At 37.7% G+C, this 23,748-nt stretch overlaps 1 protein-coding gene across 1 annotated transcript in view; it reads right to left on the reverse strand.

The window, feature by feature from the left end:
- Positions 1-23,748, reverse strand: part of UTRN (utrophin) — a 387,328-nt gene that overhangs the window by 229,282 nt on the left and 134,298 nt on the right. Inside the window, 12 exon segments of the mRNA XM_009646963.2 lie at positions 408-492; positions 1,691-1,840; positions 3,822-3,957; positions 5,088-5,263; positions 6,609-6,759; positions 10,951-11,123; positions 12,976-13,167; positions 19,548-19,700; positions 20,536-20,673; positions 21,931-22,080; positions 22,657-22,827; positions 22,965-23,093. Of these exon segments, the coding sequence (XP_009645258.1) occupies positions 408-492; positions 1,691-1,840; positions 3,822-3,957; positions 5,088-5,263; positions 6,609-6,759; positions 10,951-11,123; positions 12,976-13,167; positions 19,548-19,700; positions 20,536-20,673; positions 21,931-22,080; positions 22,657-22,827; positions 22,965-23,093 (1,804 nt within the window).

The following is a 23,748-nucleotide window of genomic DNA, read 5'->3' on the forward strand; positions in this document are numbered from 1 at the left end:
TAGGGAAAGCTTCTAGTGAATCTTAGTTAGTAAAAGGCATGACCACAAGGCACAAATCCACAGGAAAGCAGGCTGTCAAACGTCGCTATTTTGGTTTTTATTCTGTACCTAGTACAGTGGCTCCTGATGAGGAGGCCTAAGCTTTACTAAAACATTCCTCCATTTCAAAACTCTTAAAGGAACTCCAAAGGAATCCCCCAGTCCTGAACTGCAGAGCGACTTTTTCCCTAACCAAACATTCTCTTTCTCCCACAGGAGCACGAAGGTAGCCCCAAGTACGACAACGGACAGCATTTCTTATTTCCACTTGTCTAAGTTCATAGGGAAGGTTTTCCTTTTTGGATTATTTCTGACCACAAACTGGATTAAATTCACAGTTAAGCACAACAGAACGATTGATCACTCACCAGGAGGCTTTGTCTGTGTAACAAGACGAGACTGCCCAACAAATGCCTCCAATTCTCTCACTCTGTCAGGCACTTCTCTGAATACCTGCAGCCCAGCAGAGAGGGATAAAAACAGTAAGACAACCTATATTAACAGCAAAATGTAATCAGTTATTAGAAGAAAAAAAAATATTCTACACCATGCTTGCTACAATGGCATGCCTCAGATATATTTCAATGAATTTTTTCAAGGTATCATTTAAAAACAATAAAAATGCCAAGAGGTACTCAGTGTTATTTCAGTACACTCCAGTGTCTTACCTAAATCTTGGAGAGAAATAAATGAACTGTTGTAGACAGGTTGTTTACATTTTTTTTAATGCCCAAGCATCAAAGCTGTGACTCACTAATGAGTACGCTTTGAGGGAAACACAATGCAAAGCATGATTTGTGGTCATCAGTGACAAGAAAGAAGCAAAATAGGGAATTAATTTAAAAAGAAAAAATGTTACCATTGAACTCTACTGTAGTGAAGACAAATTTGCCTACTTTGCTTTTTAAAAGCTTTTAAAAGGCAGTGATGGAAATGTAATATACTAGGAGGGAGAAGGGAGTGGGAAATCCCTGTTTTCATGGCTGAGTAGGGAAAAAACATCTGTTTTTTCTTTCCCTGAACTATCAAAAGCCCCTTTCCACAATAAATTCTTACCTCCCTGATTCATAATATAATCCCAAATAATTCTATTCCTTTTTCACTTGGATCTCCAGGCTCTGCTGGAAAAATATCTGGTTTTACTCCACCAGTGAGTTTTCTTCTCACTTACCAATGAGACCGAACACTAGTGTCTAATTTACAGCAGTTATACTCAAGAAGAGTCCCAGACACACTTGCTAAGATTTTCTCACTACGCTTTACCACAGCTTCGTTTATTTTCCTCTTAACTGCTGCAAACATCCAACTTTCCTGTACAGCAAAGATTTCTTGTGACTCTCTCAATTTCAATTTAATACACTACTATTTGCCTCAAATAAGTGAAATAGTTTTGATCCAGCTGTTAAAAAGAAAGCCAACATAAAATAAAATTAAAAAAAACCCTAAGCTAACTAAACTAATTCGTTCTGATGGAAAAATGCCCACTGGTGCTTGCACATACACATGGATTGGGGCACATTTCCTGAACGTGCCTACATGGCTTCCAAGACATTTTCTATACATGTCACAGACACATGGAAAGGAAGACAACCATTCTGAGTACAACACTATATTTTCAACTTCAGGAACCCAATGCTGAAGAAATACACACCTTATTCCACCTCATGTTGAGGGACTGCAGGCAATCGGAAAGTTTGTCTTTTTCCTGAAGATCAACATTTTTATCCAAAAGCACTTCAGGTTCAGTTCTGTTCAGCCAGTGCAGTTTGTCTCCCTGTACATCTATCTCTTCACTTAAGACCTAAAAGGGACAGAAGAGTTTTAGACTGAAGCAAAATGCATATATGTTTAAGTAAAGAAGCAGGGAGGAAGCTTTCCTTTAACTCCAATATTTAGAAGTTTCCCTGGAAATATATAACAGAAAAACTTCAATTTTAGTTTATATGCTCTACCTAGAAATTACTAAAACATTTATTCAAATATCAACATTTACTGATAACTGGAAAAAATATAAAACTGCAAATAGCCAAGGTACCTATGCAGCCTTATATCATGCACACTGATTCCCATCTCACAAGATGCTTCTGTTTGATCACCTCTGGATGTACCACGTGTATCCCAAAGGCAATCAGAATTGTTGCCTGCATTCATTTAAAAAATAAAAATTAAAATTAAAAAGTAAGGGCCCACTCCTGACATGCATTATACAAGTACATGGGAGGTCACTACAAGATACTTTAGTCTTAAGGAAATGTACTCTAAAGGTATTTAAAAACTAAACATAACTTTACAACTTCATTCTGATCAACCTCCCATAGCCTTCTTTCTCTTTAAACATGAAAGTGCAGGTCAGATCTTGCCAAATAAAAGCTTATGCTTGGATTCCCACTGACTTTAAATCAACTGTGCTTTTATTTGCCCATAGACCACAAGCACTGTGGAGAAGGAATCACAAATTTTGCCTTTAAACCACAAGACTAAAAAAATTACAATAACAAGTACGCATCATATTTATCCAGCCCAATACATATACCAATGTTTGTTACACAAGTATCATGGAGGCGTGCATAGTAAAGCAACAGGAATGCAGGCCTGGAAGGGAGATAATGGAGCAGAGTACCCTGCTACAATAAGCACTATACCAAATAGCACCTTTCCTAAATTTTCAAGGGTCTACCTTAAAATAATTATTTTTTAAAACACGTTCTATCCTTTTTAATTGGAGGCTGCTCCAGAAGCTCTATTTAGAAATCTCTTCCTCATTCCCAGACTGTATTTATTCCTGACTAGTTAATATCTGTTATTCCCACTACCCTAATACCAGCCTTTAACAACTCATCTTCCCTACTCTTGCTTTTTCTCCTCGTCATATCCCTTCTCACTGTTCTTTATTTGACTAGACAAAACAAGGCAAGCTCAGCATAGCTTTGCAGATGAGTTCTTCACCCTCCTGAAAAGCCCAGCGATCTTGACAAGAAAAGTTTCTTGAAAAAATGACAAGAAAAATTAAACTTTCATGGTAGTCAGACAGCCAGTACTCAACTGACATGAGAATTTGTTTAGGCAAACACAAACTGCAACTACTTTACATCATTTATACACATTTGCAGGAAGTTCAAGCCTTTCCACCTGATTTGATCTAACAGAGCTTGGTTTTTTTTCTTTTTAAATTTTAAAAAAATGAGCAAGCAGGTTTGTTGGATTGACTACTCCTTCCATTCTTTCAGGATTCCAGAAACATTATCTTTCACACATCCTACAAACCAAAAGATATTTTGTTGTCAAAGCCAGACACAAAATAAACAGGAAAAATACATACATACGCACCAAATGACCAAAACCCTTATAGTTTAAAGAGCAGGTTAAACAAAATCTTACACACTTAAAGTATTAAAGCTGCCCTGTAAATGGGACAATGATGTTTACTTACAATTTTAAGCTTATCTGCTTTTTGCTAAAAGGTTTTGACAATTATAAAGTTGACATGGCGACATCATCTCCAGTGAAATTCCACTTACTAATTTTATCAGTTGCACATATATTTCTCACTTTCTGATACACAGCCACCATCTTCTGGCTAGATAACATAATTATGTACTCAACCCAACTTCATTATGAGATGCATCTTGCCTGTGTAAAGTAATCTCACAAAACCATCTCACACAACCATACAATTTCTTTGGCTATTTACAATGTGAAAATTCCCCTCCCCAAAAGCCATGTCTTGACACTATGCACAAGGCATACATGTGCATACACATACACACACAAATCGATCTTGCCTGTAATTCTCGCAAGTTTTCTTCATGGTTGAATGTAAATCTTGCGTCCAGAGCATTTTCTACATTTTCCAACCAGCAACGCAGCTCATCAAGCTTTTTTCTGTACTCTATCAACTGCTGATTCTCTCCTTTTAGCCTTAAAAAGGAAAATAAAAATTACACATACATTTCTGCAGCAAACACAGCGTGTCAGTCCTACACCACAGTCACATGTTTCTCAGTGGTTGGAGCACTTTAAAGGATTCATTTTGGTATTCAAAGGATTCTATCCTCATCATTAAAATGCAAGATACTTGCAAATTAATACTACCACCTTAAAAATAGGTAAATTTCAATTCTGAAGTCACAAAACAGACTTTTAAAAAAGTCTGTCGAAAACATTAAGCATAAGCAACAGTATGACAACACCTTCAGGCCCAAAAATTGTAAGCCACTTCAAGGCCGCTGTCAGTGAAAGTATTAGAAATATCCCTAAACCCTCCAAGGGCAAAATTCCCTAAATCACACAAAGCTTTAATGGAACTTCTCAAACTAAATAAGTAAGAAAAATCTTATTACATTTATAAATGTATCAGGAGATGTTAAAGACATATAATTATATAAATAGCCTCCAAAAATAACTATTCATTCCAGGGATTTATCCTTATACATTTTTTTAGCAGTAAGAGCAGAGGGGGGACCTTATATTCCCAGATACACTGAAAATGTATATATTTATCTCAACCTTGCTCCTTCACCTTTTGAAGTAAGTTTAAGGCTACTTCAAAATGGATTTTCTTCAGAAAATACCTAGTCAGATTGATTAAATGGTTGCAAAATACAAACCTAAACAGCTTATTTTATAGTATTGTGGAAATTCAAGACAAGTGTTTCAATTAGTGTACCTTTGACAATGCAAAAATAGAAATCAAGACAATGTACTTACAGTTCAACTTCAACCAGAGAAAGTAGCTGAATATTCCTTCCTAAAAAAGTCTGGCTTAGCAGTCAAGTGATTTTAAAAATAAAGGAAAATTGTAAGAAAAAGAAGTTTTGTGGTTGTCATTTGGTGGCTTTTGTTAAACACAGACTCACTAAGCAGTCAATTGCAGGTGCATTTATGAGAAATTGGTTCTAGAAGAGAGTTCAAAACAGAGGTCTGAATGTCAGGAAAATTCAGGTTTATGACAATGTGCAATAGAATGCACTCTCTCTCCCAGAGTCTTCTAAATGAGATTCTCCTCATCGCATCTGGTCAGACATCCAAATTTCTGATTAACTTATTACCTCTGTTGTCTATCCATGACCTCCGCAGTGATTGCTTTCCAGCGTCTATTCAATCCCGCCAGCTTCTCCTGCAGGAAGCTCCCATCTGTAGCAGACAGTTTCTGTATGATCCCTTCCCCAGTTCTGTTCAATGCTGAAACACTGTTCTGATGGCTGCTGACTCCCTCTTCAAGTTCCTGTCAGAAATGTAAAAGCCACACAGAATTTTATTACTGACCTAAAGCGGCTTTGATCTGTGGCTCATAATATGCAGGATGAATCCTGGGTGCATATTCTTTTACTAAAACAGGCACTTAAAGCCATCTTGCTTAAAATTGGATGCTGTTGATTTAAGTTATTAAGAGTCTGTTGTTGAATCTAGTTCAATTTTCTAATGAGCATCATAAAAAGATGACACAGAATAGGTTGCTGAATACTACTTAGGATCACAAGAATTCATTTAAACCATCGGTGCTGGAATCCATACTCCCGTTTGATTCTATTCCTCTTAATGCACAGCACTTTCTAGTAGTACTAACAGATGGTATGCTTTTTTTTTTTTTAAACTTCTTTTCATAACCTATGCCCCTGACTATTTCTGTAACTTAACAGTATTTTAGCTAGTATAATTATGGCTGTGCTGCCATGGTCCCCAGACATCAAAGAAGATTCTATGATTCTATGAAGTCAGAAGATGTCAGGGTCAAACCTTCAAATATCCCTAACCACTACAAAAACCTTACACTGTTAGCAAAAATTTCTTTGCAACTAGATGAGGAGTAAGATGATTCAAGAAAGAGAAGGGAAATGCCCTAGAAGAAAACTCCAAGCAACAACAAGGATAAAATACAAACTGTGTGTTAGGTAAAACACACATTTCTTTAGCAACACATGTCAACTCATTATTCCCAGAAGAAAACAATCTGATGCTTAAAGTTATGTTTTTTTCTCCTTATTTAAAAGGAAGTAAAGTAGTTTAGCTAAACAGGTAAGTCTGCTCTTCCATAATGATGAGCCAGAAAGACCTCAGGGAATTAAATACCAGAACTTAAGTCTGAAACAATCAAACCTTACTGTAACTGGAATCTCTTCTTTTTCTAGATTGCTTATACAAGGCAGGATCTTGCAAAGTCATCAGTTTAAAAAAATAATTTGCTAAGTTATAATTGATCATTGTTGGGGTTCATTTTTTTAATTATGAGTAGAAAGTAAGTGAAACAATATACTGATTTCTTCACTGATTAACATATTTTTAAAGCTGTAACAAAACTTATAAACCAACAAAAATTATGCCAACATTTGACTTATCAAATTATCTCAAACCCATCCATACCAAGAGTCATCATAAAAAGCCATACTATAAGCAGCAGTTGAGATCTTCCCCAAGAATCACTTTAAACTGCAATTGAAAGAGTTACCACTTTTTAAAGTGTAATTGCACAGTCTCATTTCAAATCTATATGTTTATATAGAAAACTAGAATTTTAGACAAAAATCTAAACTTTTTCCAGCTTGCTCATTTTCTGCACAAATCCCACATACCTGCTGATGCAGCCCAGCTGTCTGCAGCTCCAGGCTGCCATCTGGACCGCGGGCATCGGCTAATAACACTTCAGCTTCCGTTATCCAGTGGGAGAGGTCATTGAGATCACAGTGGAACTGCCTCCACGCCTCAATCGCTCTGTCAAAGCCACTGTTTGAAAAGAAAGCATTGAAAAATTATCCAAACCATTTCGGTGAAAAGGCCATGATTCCTACTCCAGTGAGTAGAAACTTCCCTTGCGAACCCGAAAGGCTAGCATACAGCCTGGTTAACAAAGCCCCGGTACTGAAGGCTTCCTGACATAGCAGCAGCTGGTAAAAGCCAACAGCACAGACTGTCATTAACTTCCAGCTGAAGGAAAAAAGGGCAGTCCTAAGCAAACTTTTGTTTCTATCACTTAAAAAATAAAGATTGATTAGCTGCATCAAATTGGCCTGCAGAACCCTTTTTTTCTTTATTACAAAATGATTCAGATATCAGACAGTGTGGAACATGAAATATGATTAATTGCTCAGATTTTTTTTTATTCATAAACCAAGGGATGCTGGTGCCTGGAATTTAATAAGTGAAGGTGATTTTTATTATATAGAACTGACTGTATTACCAGCGGGCCCACATAAGTAGGTCTTATACAATTTAATCACACAATAATTTACCAGCATTTCATTATTATTACCATCTTTGCACCCTCAAATTAATGAGTAGCTTAACTTGAAGGGCAACATTTTCTAGCATGGAACAGGCTGAATTATCACAGTCAGAAGGTTGTTTTTAACTAAAATGAGAGTTCGACTATATCAACAAACTAATAAAAACAGCCCGTGAATGTTAAATTAGAAACCCATGCCAGAAAGGCATAGAGAAAGTGGCTTGCTTTCTATCTGTTGATTGCTAAGTCTATTAGCATTATAAAGCAAATAGGACAGATGCCTCAAAGGACACAGGACCAGAGACAAACAACATGAAATCTACATCGGATTTCATGAGTTTCCCTCAGATTGGATAGTATCCCCTTCCAAACTAATAAAAATAGTTGTCTTTAAAGACATAGGAGGCCAGGTCTCCTGCTCATCAGAGGACCCTCTGTGTGACAGAGGAAAGATCTCATCTGCAGCCCATTATTTTTGTCTTAAACAATTCCAACAGCAAAGACTCCAGGCTTACTGCTTATATACAGATGCAATCTGAAATTAGCAGCATAACATCAAAGATATCCAAAACCAAACTTTAAAGAGCTACCATTGCATCTATTTTCTTCACTAATTAAATTCAACAACCCCAGAGTTCCTAGTGAGATGATTTTCATCAAAATTATATCTCATTTTTTATCAAGACATCCAGAGTTCTTGGCACATACAGGGCTTTTTTGTTATTATCAATCTTCATGTGGGCCAATTCTAATAAAGAAGAAAGCCTTGAAAAATCTCTACTTAAATTTTTCTGACCCTACCTCCTAGTTCTACCGTTTCAGTTTCCTGCACACATCTCAATACAATACACTAGTCCAACCCGTAAACTGACCCCAAATCTCATTCTCCTTTTATTTCTCAGGTATATTTTAGTCTATCTGAACATATTCTAAACACTTAAAATAGTTTAAAAGACTATTTTATTGGCTTCCTTCAAAAGGGAAGTTGCTAGGGGAGTTTTGAACACATGACTTTTTCAGAATCTGGCATTTTAGAACTTCAGAGGAGAATGCTTTGAGACACAAAGCTTTAACTCCTGCAGTTTCTGTTATGAGCCTACAGTTCCCTCAATATTTTGAGCAACAAGATGAAGTTTCACTCCAGTTTTGAGCCAAATGCACATGCTGCTGTTTCACTACAGACTGCCTGAGCTCAAAAGTAAAAGTACCAAAGTCCTGCCACTACAGCACCGAGACTTGGCTACTCCTTGCCTCCTCCGTAGGAATCCACTTGCTTCCAAACCACAGCTCATTCCCAAGTCAGCAACACTTTTAGCACTGTTGGAAAGCCCATGGCAGAAGCAGCAGAACTAGCAAGCTAGCATTGTTATCAACAGCTCAACAAAGCATTAAGGCCATACATACACGCACACAAAACGCACACGCATTTTACTTTACACATACGTTCAAGTCAAACTAAAGTCAACTAGATTTAGTTGACCCCTTAAAAGCTTTGCTAAGTACAGTTTAATTCAACTTGTGCTTGGCTACATCAGAGCTTTTATCAAAGGTTTAACTACTTAGCTGATACTCAATCACAAAATCATTACTGCCTCTGAAAACTAAATCAATCTTTTGCCACAGACTTCAGATGCTGTTTCTACTAATTCTGTCAATATCTCCACCCACTCCAGAAACAGAAAAAAAGCCAGAGATTATTAAGGAGATAGAGTCTTCTAGCCTTCCTGCTCACACTTAGAGCACCACTGGGAAAAGCAAGAATAAACTGGGTTAAAAATTTGTCTTAGTAACAGAAAGGGCATAAAAATGCTAATGCCAAAATACAGCACTTTAATATTGATACTAATATTGTCTTCATTAATCAAAGTATATTCTTCTGTTAAAATTGTAGCCCATAATATATTCAGGAAGCTACATACCATTTTAGCTTAAATTGCTAAGTCCAGTAGTCCCTTCTGTATGAAAATCATGCCCAATGTTATTCTCATTAAGATGCAGAGCTGTACAAACTTTATGAAGTTTAATCTTAGTTTGTATTCAGTGAACCAACTGAGGAGGTAATCTGTTGCATTTTGCCAGCTAATCATAAACATTGAACTTACTCTTCGATACACTTTTTCAGTGGGAAGACAAGGTATCTGGTTAACCCTCGCTACTTAATGAAATGAAGTTTAAGTAGTAAATGAAATTGTACTCATACTTACAAAAGGATATTAGTTAAAGCTTTTCAATTAAGTTACAGGGGGGGAAAGGCATAACTAAAGCTTAGGACTTGTCATACCTATGAAGACAACAAAATAGCTGCAGGCGTATAAATCCAGATGGGCACCAGATTCTGGAGCAGTTGTCTCCAAGTCTGGTAGGTGACCACAGGCAGCCAGCAAGAGCACAGAAAGTGGTACCGATCTGGCACCACTATTTGTTTTCAAATTAAAAACCAGTGAAACAACAGTGCCTGCCGAGCGAGTTACTAGAAATCTTGATACTTTACTGATCCAGTCACCCAGAATTTCTGGAAGTCTCTGCTTAGACAATACCACCAACTGACTTTTATATGCCTACACATACACCAGTGCTCTGAGAAAGAGTTGAAAACATCAACTTATGTAACACACACTTCCTAAGAACATCTCTGCAAAATACACTACCAAATGTGTTTGATATCAGATTTCTGGTGCTACAAAGCAATTGAACATGGCTAGTCATTACTTTATGCTCTACAGAACTTCTGCATTAGCCATTACTTTATATCACTATTAAAAAGCAAATACTGTAAAAGCAAATTAACTACGGTATGAGCCTTCCCATTTAATTTTAAGTTTCATAAAATCATTTCCAGTCATTAAGGTTTTTTTTGCATAGCAGCAATCTCAGTGTCTACTGCTGTTTACAGTTTGAGTACCTTCAGCTTAGTGGTAACTTCCTGAACAAATACTTTCATACTTTCACCAATTCCAACTTAAAATGCCTGACACACTTTTTCAAGTTTGACTAAGTGGTGCTGAGTTTGTTTTTAAACATTTAAAGGTCTTTCAGGTACGGCATTTTCAGTTTTACGTTATCTTCTGTAAGGGGCAGGGAGAAATAGCAGCTTAGTTTAAATTTTTTCCCCTCCCTACTTTTTTGGCATAAATGAATTTACAGCTATTTAACCTTTGTGGAAAGGAAATTGGAAATACATTTTTTCTTAAGCATTGATTTCAATATTCTCTTGTTCTCTCAACCACAAAATTTTCTAATATGGTCATCTCTCATCTTCAATTATTTACAACAAAGATTACTGGCAACTATCACACATGCTGTTTTTTGAAGATCCCAGCTTTTCAAACTCCTTCCCTCCTTCAAAAGCAGCCTCGAATTCTTTGTTAAAAGATGTCCTACTCAACATTTTTCTTCTAAAACTTTACTTTGTGATACCTTTACCAAACAAAAATTCCATGTTTTATAGGCAAAACATTATATTTTATAAATTAAAAACAATCAGCTTCATAAAGGCACCCAAACTACAATTTGCATGTTAACTGTTTCAACATTCAATAATTCTGGCAATTATTGTGTAATACTAACATATTAAAGCTGATTACTCCCAAACTTTTTAACTTCATCATTAGGGTACACTTGTAAAACACTTAAATGTCAAGTACATAAAATATTTACCAAGTGGTCACAGACACCAAACATCCTTGACTTACCACTTACGATCATTGTACATTCTGTTAATTCTGTCCCATTCAGCATTCAGCTGGGTTAGTGCATCTCCTATTTGTATCGCCTCAGGTCCAGATGCTTCTAATATAACATCAGGCTGCTTCTCGTGTATGACTGCAATTTGATCCCCAAGTTTATCCAAAATATCTTTTACGTTCTGCAAGCACAGTAATGACACAAGCCATTAGTAAAGTCAACACCAGCAGGAAATAAAATAAGATTTAAAAAAAGACCAAAAAGTAATCTCTTCAAAGCACTGTTCAAAAAAAAAAAAAAAAATTAGCCAGTATCTACAATAAGACCATGACCATCAGCAGTTTACAGACTAAATCAGTTTTAGCAACTGAATTGAGTAGTCCATCACACCTTTTTAAGCATGTGTCCTTCTCAGTTTTTTTTTTTTATGAAGAGGATTAAATATTTTATACGTCCACCTGTTTCTGAGGTAAAGGGCCATACCATACTTCTCAAAACAACTGTTATCTTCATTATTAAACAAATCTACCCCTGTCATGAAGACACTGTACATATTCCTTCACGTGAAAAATGAGCCATAAAACATGACTTCATTATGCTTCACATAACCTCCCATACGCACAGAACTTCAAAAGCATAAGCTACATAAAAGTTTTAGATTTAAATGACAAAGTTAAAGCAATCTATCTCAAATATCACTGAACTATGACATGAAAATACCTTTAAACCAGATGCTATTGTAAGACTGCCTTGGTATTCAGAGGACAGTCTATGCAAACAGTGGCATTTACTTATCTTTTTTAATTTAAAACAGTAACACTTTAAAAATTTTATGCTCTATTTGCTTCTTCTCAAAACAGCCTTAGAATACACCAAAATCAGACAAGAGACCTGCACCAAAATCACATATTTTAAACCCATCTTAACATAAACACTCCTAATTGTACTTAAGGGAACACATAAGCAGAATAAACAGGGACAAGAGAATCTCGTCAACAAAATAGATGTTACCCACTTTGACAAAAGTTGGCATCATTCCCCTATTTGCTTTTGAAAACCATGCCAAATAACAAATATGAAAAATGAAAGCATGTACGCAGCATAAAGACAAGCAGGTCAGAAAAGTGGACTGAAATTCTGAAAAGCTTTCAAGGGACCTGTATAACAGCTGCAGAAGCAGCTGATCTAGCTATAGGTGAGAAGCAAAGCCTGACTACCTCAAACATAAGGACACATGGACCCTGCTACGCTTCCCAACCCCTGGAGGTACGTACATCTACACTGCACTACACCACGTGCATTTCCCAACTCCAATGGATGTTTTCTGTGGGAATCTCTGTAATGTGCTCCTTTGCATGCTCAAAATTAACCAGGATTCAGACTTCTACATACTTAGCTCATGTTTGACAGCAGGATTCGATATTTTCAAACATATTTTCTTCATCCCCTTTTGAAGGAGGGAAAATCCTTAACTACTTCCTCATCATTAATTACACATGTAAATCCACTGACTGACAACGAGGAGAAGTGGGAGCTTAAAATTGAGCACATATTGATGCTTTGCTAATTAGAACAGGTACCATTGTCTTGTGGCCTCTTACATAGCTTCATACAAAAGTCAAGAATCTCCCTTTCACCCTCTTCCCACGTGAGCAATTGTTTTCACATGCAGAGAGAACAGCAACTCTATTAAGGAGACTAAGCAGGAACGCAAGGAGATTGGCTTTAGTGTTTCTCTACATATTATGTAGGCTATGTGATGAAAAAGACAACAATTTCTCCAACAAAAGAAGTCAAACCCTTCTCCCCCAACCTCCCACCCAGTTTTCACACTGCTCCACTTTGTATCCAAATTCCACATAAAAGAAAAATTAGCCACAACACTGTCTCATTATTTAATTTTCAGTGCATACTGGTCCAGTATATACCGAGCAAAAATACAAATACAGCTATGCAGTCACTAAGGTGGTCTTTTTTCTGCTATTCCCTTGTCATATTCCTCCCTCTGAATATAATGCTTAGGCATGCAGTACCTTCAGTGCATCTTCCTGAGTTGAAAAATCCTCATAGATGCCAGTATTTAGCTCCGGTGCATTCAGCAGCAGTTCAATATCAGCCATTGCCAGCAAGACTTTGTTGATTTCAACCAAGTATTCAGCTGAAAAGGGCAAGGTTCTAACCCCTGCGGCAAAGTGGCCTTTTAACCTCTGCTGGACAGGGATTGCCTAAAAACAGGGAAGTTCATTTCATATTTCAAAGAACAAGCAATTTTTTTGAAAAATCATAAATCAGGAGACTATATTCAGAATAAGTACTTTTCTACAAGACAAGACAAAGGCCTTTCTAGCAAAGTTCCATAAATTCAGAAAGCGGCAAGTCCTGCAGAGAACTTTCTGGTTTTATTAAAAAAAAAATAAATTAGAAAACATTAGATATCATGCTTCACAATGACCCTGTGTTATTCTTTATTAGAAGTCTGGGGAGTGGGAAGGGCACCACTGTTTCTCTCACTTTGATCCTTACCATTTCCAGAAACTACACTTCTTGATCGAGCCTGTATGTAGTTGCGATTACAACCCCTTCTTCTTCCTTCATCATCAGGGACTCCCAGAAGTCACCAGTTTACTGAAGCAGACCTTTTTTTCCTCTCCACATTCTTTCCAATAAACATCCCCACCCACACTTCACAACCATTTTTAAAAGAAATTAGTGCTCCACCAGTACCACAATATGCTTTTTGCAGCAGTAAGAGACACTAACTCCTCCAGAGCTTGACAATTATCATCTGCTCTAGCTGCAAGACTAGGCTATCTAGCCAAGTACCACATTAGCAGATAAGAAAGCAAGAACAGTAATTTAATGCAGCTTTTTCTTAGGTCATAAATGATGATCTGGATCTGAAGCATTAGGAAGCCAGCTGCAAGGAACTATACCCTGCCATGCCTGACAAAGGTAGCAGAGGCAGGTGATACTCCAAAGACTGAAAGCACTTTTTTGCTGAAAAGGTTTTTGTTACAATCCCTGAAAACAGACCAGTTCTTAAAATCAACAATAACAAAGTAAACCCACCTCCAAATACTGAAGAACTGAAGCAACTTCTAAGCCACCATCCTGTACTCAGTGAACTTGAGTCAAGCAAGACAGAGACAGAGGCACTCGACTGTATGATGTACTGACAGCTGAGAATACACTTAAGAGTGTGAAGAACACATGCATGTTCACAGCCATTTCAGCCAGTGAATTTTACTTTGCAACTAGTCTGGTCTGGATGCACACATGCAAATCACTAGCACAGCTGACAACCAGTGAAATATTAAGCCCCACTAACGAAGTTCTTTGCAAACACCTGTCTGTCTGCCTCCTCCACATGTTTCCACGCATTTCAAGTATGTTACTCAAATTAACTGGAATCTAACATATGCAGCATGTGTAGTTCAAAAGAAAAAAAGACTGCTGCAAAGTTCACGTATTCACCATTCAGGATTTCTTCTCACACACTGAATGCTCCTAAGAATTTTGTTTTGTGTAGGTTTGGGGTTTTTTTGTTTTGTTTTTTAAAGCAGTCATCCCTGTATTGAAACTGGGGACACAGTTGTACTTCCACAAGACCTTTACCACCAAACCGGGTATGCTTTCAGTCATTCATTGCACACCAAAGAAAAAGGATGTACAGGCACATAAGCATAAATTGACTCTATTGAAAACAAGTATTACAGCAAGCATCATAAAATACTCATTGTTGCTTTTGATTCAGTAAGAGTACAGCAAGCAAGCACCGCAGTGAAAACCATAAACTACTTCATATGCTTTAGTTACAAATCCAGCATCTTCGTCCCTGATGCTCCCCAAACAAATTTTCTTGAGGCATGGTATATATTTTGTCAGCTTGCATCACTGAAATTTGGAGCAAAAGCCCAAGGCTTAGACAGTGGTATGATTTCCCATGGAAGGAGAGGCCCCAATCCCAAAGAAATCAGACAAAGCTTGTGCAACTCAAAGTGTATTTTCCCCAGCAGTGTGGAATAAGCCTGGGTTTGAACGAATACCAGGATGCCCGATGCAGAACAGCCACCTGCAACATCTTCACAAGGCATTCTCTCTAACTCTCCATCATCCCACAAGTCCTGTTTTCACACAAGCAACAGTCCAGAATTTGGACTTCATTCAAATGAATAGGACTTTATTGTCTTTCTACTTCACACACATTGCTTTATCTCTAATTAAAACTTGCACAAGTTTTAAAACAGCATCTGTTGGTGTGCAGCAAGCTTGTTTTCCACTTGTTGCCAACACTGACATTTACTGAAACTTTCTGCTTCTCCAGTAGCACCATCCTGAGCCAGGTTGCTGCTCTTCTGCAAAGCAGTGAATTCCTCCTCATGCTGTTGCTGCAGAGCACACCTCATTACTAACCTCCTCCAGCTGCCTCCCATCACCAAGATGACGTTTCCTCCGTTCACAACCCTCCTTCTTAAAGGTGAACATATGTTAAGTGTTACAAACACATTAGTGCTTTAGTACAGCCAAATTTTAATCATTCAGCTGTTCTCTACCTTGCATTGCAGACTGGCAGCTTCTAAAATGTACCAGAAAGTACTAAAAAATGGAAAAGCAGAAGTCTGACATAACTGACTCTCGCAAATCAAACATCTAAATGTCACAGAACCTAGTTTTTAGGGGCTTGGGGGGTTCTAAATTAAAGAAAAAAAACCAACCCCCAGGCAAACACTATTCTTAAGCACCCACAAATAAAAAGTTAATCAAAAAGTGTATTTAGGAGGAGATCTGACTGGATGACTTAATAGCCCTTCTCTAATTTCAGTGGTGATGTTTATTAAATTTGGTCTCTCTTTAAATACTAGGAAAAATGTGGGACTGGGGAAAAAAAGAGAATAATCTATTATTAGTTTAAATTCTATAGATAAGGCCTTTCAATGAGAGCTGCTAAAACAATTTTAACTCAGTGGTCAAATAAAAATTTGCTTCCTCTTACAATTACATCTAGTTTGGCCTACAATTCAGAATTTGGTTTCAGATTTTCTTCCCCTTTCATACTTTAATATATTTTGAAACAAAATCTACCAAAGATTCAACTCAAGGAGATACTCTGACTTGCTTCCAAGTGGGTTTTGGAAAATACTACCCAAGAAATTGACAGAAAAATAAATAATTTACTTTCCATGTTTAACCCTATAAACATTTTAACCAAAAGTCTTTACCCAGATCACCACACATTACTTAACCATCTTTGCAAATAAATACCCTTTTCATTGAAAATGCTCACTTTTTAACCATTACTCGCCCCTCCTCTCACACTCAGAATATTTCATAGCCATTTTTCTAGGAAAAGGTTTCTAAAGCTAAAGTCTCATGCCCATTTTATTTGTTCTTCTGTGTTAATTAATGCAGTCAGTAAGCAAGGTATTTGTGGGCAATGTAGCTGATTGTTTGTATTTAAGTAACCCAGAACCTTTCCTATAAAAAGCACAATAGGAAAACAAACATGTTTTCTTTATTACAGAAATAATACTTCAAGAGCCTTCAAGATGGTGTCTGTGTTTCAGCTTATAGGAAAAATTGCACTGTGTCTGCAACAGCAAATTCACTTACCATCTGCAAAATTATCATTTTCACTTAAAAACAGTTTTCTAAAACCTGGAAAAATCTCTCAGGGACTTTAGTCAACTAATTACCTCTGCAATTTAAGGTTTAATTTTTCCTTTCCCTCATTCTGAGACAAGTCAGAATAGAGCAATTTAAACAAATATTAAAGCAGGGTTAGAAAAGAAGGAACTCAAGGAGATACAAAACTTGCAATGCAGGCTTTTCTAGCTAACAGATTTGTGGCAAAACAAGGATTATTCAGAAGTACCTGCTATGCAGAAGGGTTACCAATAGTTCAGAGACACTTAACTCCATAATCCCTAGAAGCATGCATGATGAGGAATATTTATGATCCAGCTACTTCCAGCAAATCAATATATAGATATCTATGACCTTCAAGCACCATAAATAAGTCCTCTCCTCCACATATGTAATACATTATTTACGTTTTTGTAAATAAATCCTTAATTGGAGTCTACACCCCAGCTTGGTGGCTGAAATCTTTCTTTCACTCCCTGTTTGTTCATGTCAAACACTGGTTACTCTTCTCCTGCTCACTGCACCTTCATTACATCAAGGTGAGGTGCTGAGCCAGCTGTGCACCAGTGGGTCAAGAATTCACTTAGTCCTCCTCAGTCTTGAGTGGAGATGAGCAAAATGCACTGCAATTTGCTATTTGGTAGTCTGGGGGCCCTATGGATATATCCAGGGTTTCCCTTTTCCCCACCTTCATCAGACATCTCTACCAACTGGAGAAAGGGGAGGGAGGGTATTCAAGCACAGAATACATGGGAAAAATTGGGGAGTGGCAGTTTCTGTTGCAGAATTTTAGCATTAAGGTCCCCCCGGTGCTGAGGGTAAGTCAAGTCTGGTGGCTCAAAGAAAGTTCTGGAGCAACCGCATTCATCTAAAATTACGTCGATATTTGGGAACACTATTTCTCCCTTCAGAAATTGTATGGTCCCATACCATTTTTGGTGTTCAAGATCAATTAGTAAAGCAGGTGAAAAAACAAGCCATAAAAGTACAATAAGGTCACCTGAGACAGGCTGGCTTACCACTCAAATATCAGAAATCTAGAGGCACAGGCACATGAAGCAAAACCAGCAGTTTCCAAGTTTCACAGCAGTAATAAAACCACTGTGGCCCCTTTCTGAAAGCCTAGATGACAGCCAGACTAGAAACAACATCTGGAAGTATAAGGGTATTTTTTACACAAACTTAACTGATTCTGAGCAAAGATAACATTTCTCCATCAATAGTCTATTGTAATCGCTATGGTAACCCCCATTTGCATGATATTCTGCATTCAGCACCCAGCTACCAAAATACAGTAATCCAGGAATGGATCAAGCAGCGCCAGGGAGTAGCTGTAGCATATCCCTAAAGAAAAGGGCTTTATAGGAGGCAAAGTATCTTTCTTGGAGAAGACCAACAGTCACAAGAAAGACCAGTCAATGGCAGAACTGGACTGTTCTCACTAGTGAAGAACCATCCAGGTACACCTTTTTTCCTTTTCACTCAAAGCAGCTGACAGTCAAACAGAAAAACTGAATCATGTAATTTTACTTTAAATGTGTATGGGTCCCCATTTCCTTCAAACAAATTTCCTGGCATCCATCAGGTCCCAAGGAGCTCATGTGTAAGTACCACGGTACACCAGGAGTGACCGCTGGGGACCCAACAGAACAGTCAGATGTCGGACAGTTAAACAGACACTGGAACCATCTTTGCTGCCCAGCTCCACATGGGAGGCTTGTTTGAAAAATTCTTGCTAAAGAGAAGCGGATTTAAAAGGTTTACTTTCATAGCTGATACCAAATAGCCTGTGTGGCCAGGGAGAGCAGAACATCTGCCATAGGTCTACAGCTATCATAGGCAGCTGAAGCCACATAGCACTACAGCTGTGAATGAAAAGCACCACATTATGATTTTGTGGTGCGAGTCTCACAGGGAACCAGAGCATTTTACCCCTGCCTCCAAGTTAATTGGTGCTGGGTTAAAAAGTTAGAGCAGTCAAAAAGAGATTGATTGGTTTTAATTATGAAGCTTCATATGCAGAAACTGAGAAGTACTTGACAGATTGCCTAGCCCCCAAGCTTGTCCAAGAAATTACTTACTGCTTCACAAGATTCCTCACTGTTATTGCCTAAAATATTAATGTAATTACCATGCGGCCAAAGTGTTTTGAAGGATGAAAAGGAGAACCAGAATTTTAAGAAAGCCACACCAGTAAAAATAAAATAAAAAAAAAAAAAAACCACACCAAAAACCCACACCACACAAACCCACCAAACCACAACAAAACAAAAAACCCACTGAAATTATCTGTACCCTCAACAATTAAGACATACAGCTTTCCAGGCAGTAAATTTTATCAGACCCTGACAACCTATTAAATCAGTTGTGAAATTGTTTGTCAAGACCTGCACACACACATTATCACACATAACTCTTCTCATCAGAAATACTTCAACCTTTGCCATTTTTATTAATCTTCATTGTGTACAGTAATATCAATCACGAGGGTAGTTATCACTCCCTAAGCACTTGAGGCAGTGAAAGGCAGTGTCAGAGTCATTACAATATCCTGACCACAGGATGCAGAGGCGCTGAATTTAAGCCTCAAACGAGCCTTTTATTATACCTGCACTAACCAGACATTGAATCAGGCTGTTTGAGCCAAGGTATCAAAAAGAGCTAAGCATAATCCCCATGAGCAAGACTGGCAAGAGGAATTGGCCTGATTCAACCACACTTCCCAGATCACACTCTAAGACTCGGGCCTGATGACTGGGATATTTTGGACCTATGATGAGTATGTAGAAATCCCAAAGTAGTATAGGCAGAAAATTTCCTAATGAAAAATGAATGCTGTCATTTTGAAAACACTTCTTTCCAAGAAGGTGTCAAAAGAACAGCCATAAAACCCTAATATATGAATCTCTAAAGCTCATACATAACATTCACTCTGCTCTAAGAAAAAAAAAGTCTCATTTACCTGTGGTTTTTGTTCATCTTCCACACCTTGCAGCCCTGACAGACGGTGCTCAGCCTCATCCAACCACTTCATTAGACTGTCATGTTCCTTCTTATACTGGGAAAACACTGGAGAGAGTTCCACCACCTGCCTCCTTTGCAATGACCTGCACTCCTACAATCCAGTGCATTAGGAAAATACAGCATAAGAAAAGGGAAGTAGTAAACAGAATAGGTCTTATTATTTGAGAAATAAAAATACTTGAGGGATTCATTTGAAGAAGCAAATTCCAAAATAGGCAATAGTACCCTTTTTGGTTTTTTTTTAAATAGCTATATTCTATTTATCTGCACAGACATGTAATCAAAGCCACCCTGAGGGTCTTACCCTACCTTTGAGCTACACCTCACCTTACCAACTCTCATATGATTCAAACAGGTGAGCCAAAAGGAGTATAAGAATACAGATCCCTTTTGTTCTACACAAGACATTTTTAATATGGCATGTGTATGAAAGCATCACAACATACTAGAGTCTGCAACTGCTGATCATTCCCTCTATAGGAAGCAAGAGGAGTTCAGGAGCAGACTCGTATTCACAGAAACCTCTCCAGCCAAGAATTCAATGAATATGTTTGTGTACATGGGTCTACGTATTCACTCTTCACACAGCCGGGTGGTGGAGACAAACCTCTGCTGGAGGGCCAGCAAAGACAAGTGAAACAAATGCCCAACTCTCTGCACCCATCTGTGTAAATACATATAGGGCGGCCCTCTGTGAAGCTGTGAAAAGGACTTTAAAAATCAAAACTACTCCCCCCAAACTTTGGAATGACAAAATTTGTATTTTGAAATTGCAAAGATTCAGAGAGTCAGTGTGTACACCCATTAAACTCTTCCCAGAGAATCTTATACACTAAAAAAAAAAAGTCATAACCAGGTTGTAAGTGGGATACCAAAGGGAATACTGTAGAAATTAGCTTTAACTATAGAGACTATCATAATCATACCTGCACACTGTTGTACTTTTTCTGCAGAAGCAATAGCTGTATGCGAATCTTCTCTCTCTTATGGTCTTCCATAGGCTGCTGTAGCAACTGCCCTCCTCTCTGTAAAACTTCTTCAATCTGAGCTCTTTCTTGATCCAGCTAAAATTACACAAGTCTGTATTATCTAGAGAAAGCTCAGCCATTGTTTCCAAAATTAATTTACTACCTGCTCAGATATTAACAGGAATAGTACCAAACTGTTGGGTTTTTATTCAGATGTGAGCCAAACAAATTCAAGCAGAGATTCTCCTCCACAACTACCAAATCCTAAAATCCAACTTGGTGATTCCACAAGCTTCATAAAGAGATGCCCTGCGGGAAGCTCACACAAGGAGCCAGCAGAATGCAGCCACAGCAACAGGGTCTATGACTTCAGCTCCATTTCTATTCCAAACAGTCCTTGACAATAATAAGCAAGCTCAGAGCAGAATAGCAAGAAAACAAAAACATAATAAATATAAAAACAGCACAAAGGGAAGCATATGTTCCATAACAATAGGTCCTTTCATAAAGGCCTTTTAAAAATAGTTTTCTGCAGTATACATGCCATTTTCCATAGACTTATATTCAGCTTTCCAGCTCAGTTTATAGTGCATGTGCTTAAAAGGAAGGCAGATAGGGTGGCCTGGCAGGACTTCATCCAATTTTGTAGCCAAAGCAGCTATTGTGGACAAGACACAAACAAAAGTATGACAGTTTTATACAGGTGAATAGCAGAGCCTAGATAAGAATCTAGAAAAAGATAAATTTTGTTCCAAGTTCTTATTTGGACTTGCTATGAGCCATATTACAACACACTTATTTTCACCTCATCTCACAAGCATCCACTGACCTGACCTATGCACTGTGATTCAATATATTATACCAGTTTAAATTTAAAGTGAAAAAATATCTACCCAATGCAATAGAGTAGAAGCCCAAAATTGCCAAGTACATAGCGAGAGTCTCAGCTGCATTAAGTAATCATTTCAACAAGTTCAGACAGTTAGATGTGAAGAAAGAGAAAGTTTTGCACCCTATTACTTTTACAGGAAGGATTCCTTATAAACAGCTACTTTGGGTAGAAGAGAGAAGATAAATGAAAATCAAAGTTCACTACCTGTATTATATAAAAACATGATGAAAATACAGACTGATGTATGACTAGTTACTCTCAGCGCATGAGCCAAGAGGCAACAGCTATGGGAAAAGTATGGGAAAATTGTGAATGTTTCCAACAACCTAGCAATCCCCTTCATTTTCTACTCCTGTCTTAAAAAGATTATCTCAGAAGAATTCCCCCTCAGTCTGGAGGAATGTAACACATGGACAAAATAGAAAGGGAGTTAGTATTTCATTCTTGCGTTGCTTACAAACCTTTTCATCTTCCCCACTCAACTCCAGATGCTTTTCCACAACCTTTAACATATTCTGTATGTCACTCTCGAATTTTTCCAGGTCTGGAAAAGCTACTCTGACTTCGCGGGGCTCTGACGTGACAGGAAGTCGTTCTTGTCCAACAAGCATCTGCAAAGCAAAATAAAACTTTATTCAAGCTGAAAATTTAGTTTGAGCTATCTCATACAGTTAAATGATTTAAACCAATTCTCCATGAACAGGCATAACAGTTTGTAGGACCATCAGGTATCAGCATTAAAAAAGTTGCAAGAGTTCTTTCATCTAACACTGAGCACTAGCTTGGACATGGTGTCGATAGGCACTGCCAAGCTTTTACCTTCAAACTTCAATCTGAGCATTTTGGTCCCAAATCAAACAAAACACCTCCAGTCACATTAGCTTATGGAGTTGTTCTGTAGTTCATATAAATATGCACTGCAATATACACGTTTTCCTGAATTTTTATAACACACAGTTATTTGTAAATTTTCCCTTGCAACTCAAGTCATCACCTGTCACTCAGGTAAAAAAGCAATTGGTTTAAAAACCAGTCTGTCCATTTTTCACATATAAATATCTACACTTAAAAGAACCTAAAGCAGTGCAGTGCTGTTCCAAAACAAAGATCTATCCACTAAAGCTATTTGCCATCATTTTGGCACAGATCCCCCCCCAAACAATGTTTTGGGGCTTGTTCACCCTCACCTTGGCACTTTTGATGTGCTGGGAGACCTTCTCAAAGTTACGGTTCAGTTCAGCCAGTTTGGGTTCAACAAGTTCACGGCATGACACCCCCCGACCATTCATTAGGATGATAGCCTGATCACGCACGTTATCCACTCGAAGACTAACATCATCTAATTCAGATGTTAAGCGCTAAGAAGTGAAAGAAAATGCAAATGGTTACCCTAGGAAAGGAAAAAATAAAATAAAAAAAAAAAAAAACAGGCAGCAAACCTGACTTGACTTCATTTAGAATCCAAAAGTGGTTACTTGACAGCAACACTTCCTACCTTCACAGTTTCCTCCTTTTTGCTTGCTGACTTTTTCTCAATCTCATCCAGCAAGGCTTCACCCTGATACAACCAAGTACTTATGTGGGCAACATTTTCATCAAAAATTTCCAGCTGGCTCTGGTGATTCTAGAAAAAGATGAAAAAAAAATGTATCCATGGAAGAAACTTAAAAAAATCCACAGAAAACCCCACCACAAACCCCCAAAACACCCCCACAAAAAACCACACACCAAACACTGCCCTCCCTACTGCCGCAAAAGCCACAATTATGAGTAAAAAGGAGATCAATGGAATGAAGTCTTATGGATACACCCTGGAAAGGACACTGAAAATTAGATTGTACTTTTCACCTTCCGTAAGTATTTACAAGAATACAATTTTCATTGTAGACCCTTCAATATTATTGTTCCTAATTCATAGAAAGGGAAACAGAAACAGCTGAGGTGGTTTGTCCAACTAAAGACAATGTATTACAACACTACAGCCGGACCTCAACATCTCAGTCAAACAAAAAAACAACCCCAGAGTTTTTTTTCAATTATCACTAGCAGATACAACAGTATGGATTGTGTGCAGCTGTTGTTGTTGTTTTGAGGTTTTTTTAACCGAAAAGGGATTACACCAACACCTACAAGTTATAATAGTCAAGTTTTGATATTTTACTAATTACATTAAAATATTTCTTCCTCTTAAGTCCCCACATTGTAGGCAATGTTAATTAGGTCTGCTTTCATACGTAGTCAGAAATTGTAACAGTAGGTGCCACAGGCAGAAACAACAC

This window comes from Egretta garzetta, unplaced genomic scaffold, assembly GCF_000687185.1.
Source record: "Egretta garzetta isolate BGI_Z169 unplaced genomic scaffold, ASM68718v1 scaffold139, whole genome shotgun sequence".
In the NCBI taxonomy this organism is placed as follows: domain Eukaryota; kingdom Metazoa; phylum Chordata; class Aves; order Pelecaniformes; family Ardeidae; genus Egretta; species Egretta garzetta.